At 41.6% G+C, this 6020-nt stretch overlaps 1 protein-coding gene across 6 annotated transcripts in view; it reads left to right on the top strand.

The window, feature by feature from the left end:
• Positions 1–6020, top strand: part of LOC106870248 (zinc finger protein 474) — a 162360-nt gene that overhangs the window by 31994 nt on the left and 124346 nt on the right. For 2 of the 6 annotated variants that reach the window (XR_008265611.1, XM_014916303.2), the window contains exon 2: positions 5428–5512. The exons of 3 other annotated variants lie outside the window; for them this stretch is intronic. Coding sequence is in view for 1 of the 3 variants with exons in the window: in XM_014916303.2 (XP_014771789.1) it covers positions 5428–5512 (85 nt within the window). In the remaining 2 variants the exon portion in view is untranslated. Of the gene's footprint in view, positions 1–5427; positions 5513–6020 lie in introns of those variants that run through there. One more of the 6 variants, XM_014916540.2, reaches the window with a different exon arrangement.

Raw genomic sequence — 6020 nt, 5'->3', positions numbered from 1 at the left:
ACACACACACACACACACACACACACACACAATTCATATATTCAATTATGAATTAGAAGCAGCGCTAGAGTTGTAAACACTATCACCTACACATACTCAATGCATGTATTTTGCATGTTCGCCTGTTCACTACCCCCACAGTGCTCTGGGGAGGATTCCCTCATAGCACTAGATGTTAAAACGCCTTGGAATGAACAACATGTTCTATTACATAATGCTACCATTAATTCATCGACAGTATAATCGCTGGAGCTTTAGTGATTTACGGAGTGAGCGGTCTGCAAGCGAAATCTTCAAACAAGTGTTTTATCTCGTTAGTTCCTGACACTCTAAGGAAGCCGGGAACGCCTAGCTAGTGACTTCTAGGTGGCCTCCTGCTTTTGAAATGATGCATCATGTCAGTATTATTACAACAACAAGAAAAAGTTTGTTTGTTGAAGCAATCCTTATTCCACAAAATATATTCAAAATTTGAGACCTTTTCACGAGAGACATTTATCAATTTAAAAGAAATACAAAACTATAATCTCCTTCAAAGTAGGATCTTCTGACTTCTATGCACTTGTTTTAGCGATCCAGTCAGTTCATAAATCCCCCATGGAAGTCCTCCAAATTGAAGGTGTCCAAGAGCCTTATCACAACCTCATGACTGCCCCTGAGCTTGGGGAACAACCAAGAGTCACAGAAAGCAAGGTCTGGACTATAGGGAGGGTGATGGACAATGTTGATGCTTATCTCGGTCAAGTAGTTGGTTACCAGGATGGAATTGTGGACTGGTGCATTTTCCTGGTGCAGATTTCACCGACTCGAGTGGATGAGCTCTGGCTTTTGCGTTGAAATCTCTTCCTGAACTTTTCTCAAACCCTCCACAAAATACTCTTTGTTGACCGTTTGTCTGGAGGGAATCTAGTGGATGTAGATGACGCTCTTGCTGCCGAAAAAGTGGATCATCATTAGCGTCCCAGTGGACTTGTTTTGCCTGGCTTTCTTGGGTTTGGGGGAACCAAAATGTTGCCATTGGGCACTCTGTTTCTTGGTCTCTGGATCATTACCGTAAATTCAGCTTTCATCAGACTTGGATTGGAGGTGATGATCTAACTATCTCTCTGTGGTCACCGACGCATCTTTCCTTCCGTTCGTCACTGAGCACCCTGAGAGAAAACTTTGCACGAAGTTGGCGCATGTTCAGATCTTCATGAATAATTCTGTGTACAGTTTCCACACTAACTTCAAACCTCCAAACTGCATTCTTATTGTGTTTATAGACACACAACAGTTTGCATTCAGAAAATTGTGAATTTTCTCAGCTACTTCTGAAGTTCTGACATCTTTCTTCCTCCTACACGTCTCACTATCTCTCATCTCTATACTGTCCTTGAACCACTTGTGCCCGTGAAAAACAGATGCTAGGCTCATACAAGCTAATACATAAGCAGTCTGGAGCTTTTCATATATTTTTGTAGCATTTTCCCCAGTTTAACACAAAACTGTATTTCCATAGTGAGCAAACAAATTGTCTTCACGTCCCGACGCATTCTGTAAACTAGTCAGCTGTGACAAGAAGCGTTTAGTAGGGTGCGTTTAAAATGAAGTTACAGCCTTCTCCAATTTAAAATAAAATCTGCTTGCAGATGGATAGTAATGCTATACTAGAATTACAAAGATCTACGACAATGATAACTGCCTCTTTTAAAAAAGTCTCAAACCTGGAATGCATCTCGTACCTCTTGTTGATGTTGTAATCATTTCATTAGTAAATTATATTTAAAAAATATATATATCGTAAACCACAAATTCAAGTTAACCGGTCAAGAAATAGCATGAAGAGAACAAAAGAATAAAGGGGAAATGAATAAGTAAATAACTAATAAGTACACACACACGCACACACACACACACGCACACACGCACACACACACACACACACACACACACACACACACACACACACACACACAGTGTGCATAGAGCTTTTCTATTTGGCTTCACTTTTTGAAATTTTAAAATTAAGTTAAAATTTTCAGCTTTGGTGTATTGATGTAATTTTTCTATAGACTCAACTATAGACTCAAGATGTATCATTACATCGATGCAATCGAATGTCAGCTCATCAGAATCCAGCATAGAATACATTTACTTCAGAAGACTTGTTTTATGACGAATTTATACTTATAACCTTATAATCTGTCGGTGTGTTTATAAGAGCATATTTGCATATCGCAAGTAAAACTAAGAAAGAAAAGATAGAAAATAGTAAATACAGTGTAAACCACGATTTAAACTCACTGGTCAATACAATTGATGAGAATTAGACGAAGGGATAAACATAAAATGATAGAATAAGTTAGCAGATAATATTTTGTGTCAACGGAAAATGTATAAATCATATGGCAAACTATTAATTTATGTGTTTTTATTGCTCATAAAACAGTGTTTGTTTTACTTTGAGTTCAGTACATTCTTTGATAGATATTCCAAAGAGGATTACTTTAAAAGCAAAAACAAATAAAAATAAAAGTAGAAAGCGATGAAAAATAACGATAGTCCCTCTGAAGTCAATTTCCACTGACCACAGCCGCCATATGCAACAGCTATAACTACAAAGACTTGTCAGTCTGTCTCATGGCTCCTGCGGTCAAAATGGAAAAAACATTGCTCCGAAGGATGGTGAAGGAGAGGCACTAGAACAGCCACTCTGACTGACGCTGCTCGCACTTGCGGATACCCATGTCCACCCTGATAGCATTGACAAGAGGTGTAATCAAGGAGGCAAGAACGTCGGAGATCTTCACTGCTACAAGCTGGACCACAAATTTGTCAGAGAGCAGCCAATATTTTGACATTTTGCCCTTCTTCACGAAGCCTGGGCTGCCGCTAGATTGCCGCTGGAGAAGGTGTTGCATCAAGTGGCATCCAAGATGAGGGGCTTACATCCGCGGAACGGGAAAATTGCCATGCCGTCAGGCCTTTTACCGTCTCCTCTGTCCAGCCCTGCTGGCTCAAGCTTGAAAAGGAAGCCTGCTTTATAATCTCATTGAGAGCAGCATGGTGTAGAAGGCAACCAGTACTATAACGGTATGACAATGGATGGAGGCCGAAAGAGTTCACATTGGATCTGAAACGGCATTTGTGAGGCTCACAGATCTAAACCTAAGGAAACACCGATGCACAAACAATCGCTATCCAACCGAGTGTCAGTTGAGAGTGATAGCATTGCATTGAGGCAGATATCACTGTGGGGCCGGGATGCTGATTGGAAGCATGCCAGAGAGTTCTGGTCAAGACTGTGCACCAGCTCATCCGACATCATGCTGCACTGGATAGCGTCCCATTTATTTTGAGAGGAACCGGACGTGGACAAAGCAGAGGGGGTGTTGTGGACGTCCGTTGGGTAGAGGTTGAACTGGCTTCATGACACGTAGTCCACTTTTCACTCCCCAAACACAGCAGGTTCAGTTGTGTTGTAGAGAATCCTGTTGTTGAAGACCTTGCAAGAAGTCACCGACGAAAGAAATGCCGGTTGGGCTAGTGAGACCGTAGATCGAAGCCGAGGCCGCAATATCTGACGTGTAAGGTGGTCTAATGCCACTCAGTAACTTCGAGTCAGATGTTGCATATCTCCTCAGAGAACCGTAGGATACAGGCGTCGAGATCTGTGAGGAGAGATGCGTGGCTGTAGCAAGGGGCACTACGGAAGGTATATAGAAACTTCAGCAAAGCGAGGCAGTTCCATAACAGGCAGAATATCGGATGGATGTCGATCAGGTTCAATCTGCTCGTCAGAGTTTCGATCTAGCGAAGCATGGACCTGAGGGTGGAGCAAATGGTAGGCGAAAGGATCAGTGAACCAAGGATAAGGGCGTCCTCTTTCCAGGACATCTGCACTTGGTGGAGTAATGATTGCACATCAGAGACGGATATTCAACTAGGATGAGTTAATCTCGCGGTCGATTCTCGCCAGAGCAGGAACCACTGATCGGAGATGTGACAGACACTTTCTGCAGGCCCACCTATCATTGCATCGTCCAGTACCAGACTTTGAAAGGAGCCGTGATGCTCCGAGCAACGCCGTCCATCCCAAGAACGGAGAAAGGAAGTCCCAATGGATCGCCCTCTTGAACGCCAATCGAAGATGGTATGACATTATCGGCAGTGAGGAGCCTACTCAGAGACCTGTATGACAAGTAAGCCAGCGGGTAGGCAAATGGGGAGTGGTTGAGGCAGGCATTGAAGGCATTTTTCATGTCAAGCTTAACAACGTGATGTCTGGAATCACTTGGTATCCGCTCGGGAGATCAGTCATTGAACAACTATGGTGTCGGCGGCTTCCCCTCACCCGCTGCTCATACGAACCCCAGCGGCACCAGGATGAGATCCTCGCCTAGTTCAGGTGCGACAGACCAGCAGATGACTTTAGACGCGAACCTCCAGAAGACATTGCCTACAGCGATGGGATGTATGCCAGAAGCATCCGTCGTTTCCACATCTGTATAAAAACGTGTAAGTCCCTAGCAGGACTGAAAACACACATCCGTCTACTCATGTTTACACTTGTTGCAGGCACTCTAGTTTAGTCCATTGCATATAAGAAAGTCTTTCTTATCGTTAGTAACACAGTATCCAAGGTACTTGAAGTTACTAACCGTGTGTTGTGTGCCATTGTTGCTGTAAATGGATAGATTGATTTTATCTTCGCTGATAGTCATGTATTAAGTCTTCTTTGCATTGATAAACGGACCCAAATTAGGAAGTGCCCACTAATGTATTTTCTTACTCAAACTAAGGTTGGCCTAAGAAAATAATGTTTGATGATAGATAAACTACTTCGACAAAGATGAAGGTCTGAAAGATGTCAAGGTTCTGAATATTATCAACCCCACAACAATGCTCAGGTGCAACATTATGTGTTTCGCAATATCTTTTTCATACTGGGCAAAAGTATGAAACAAATCAGTACGTGAACATTTCTTTTGTTACCCCAGTCTCTTTCTTTGATTGCCATATGTCAGGCAGATATACCTTTATATCTCGCTCCCTTTCGTGGAGTGTCTGTATGATAAACGAGTATTGGCTTTATTGTGAAGTCTTTTAAAATATTGCCTTCAAATTTTGGCACAAGGACAGCATGTTCAGGAGAGGGGATAAGTCGTTTACATCGACCCCAAGTCTCAACTGTTATTTAATTTATCGATCCCGAAAGGGTAAAAGGCAAAGTCGACCTCGGCGGAATTTGAAATCGAAACGTAAAGACGGACGAAATACGTGCTAACAACTCTGCCAGCTCGTCGCGTTATGATTGTTAAAATATTGAGGAAACAATTTCTGTGTATATGAGAGTGTGTATGGGTATGAATCATACTTTCTTAAATTCGTTCATAATTTCATTTTTTAGGAAAACACTTGTTCTATAATGATTTCATTTTCTAGAACACTTTCAGCTTTGTGCGAAGGAAAACACTTTCACTTTCACTTTCACTTTCTGGGGGCAGCGGACGGTAAGGCAGCAAGGAAGGTATTGCAGTTTCTTTTTATCTTTTCTTATATTTTATTATCTTTCTGTAAATTTTTTTGCACAACCAATTCATTTTCATTTCACATTAAAACACTTTTGATTATGGAACACACTCGGAGAATTGGAGTAGTTAGATAAAGACGAAGGAGAAGAATGACAAGACGAACCAACGGATAAAAACTCACAGTACTACGGAGGAACGTGCAGACTACATGCAGTGTCAAAAAGAAAATTAGTTATGAAGAACGAGCTGATTATGCACAAATTTTTATCTGGGGTGGTGTGTTGAAACTAAAGCGATTGCAGCGTGGAAGACATAAGTTAGCCATTCAGAAACACACGATTACCATTAACTCCACATAAATATTTATTTGTAATACGATGTCAAAATATTTGTCACTCGAAATTATGACCTGAATACGGACAAAAATTCTGATGCAGCACATTTTTTGTCAGTGAACAGGTGGCAGTTTCGAGCTACGAAAATTTTGACATCGTATTACAAATA

This window comes from Octopus bimaculoides, chromosome 15 (genome assembly GCF_001194135.2).
Source record: "Octopus bimaculoides isolate UCB-OBI-ISO-001 chromosome 15, ASM119413v2, whole genome shotgun sequence".
Classification (NCBI taxonomy): Eukaryota; Metazoa; Mollusca; class Cephalopoda; order Octopoda; family Octopodidae; genus Octopus; species Octopus bimaculoides.
This window is presented reverse-complemented; position numbering and strand designations above follow the sequence as displayed.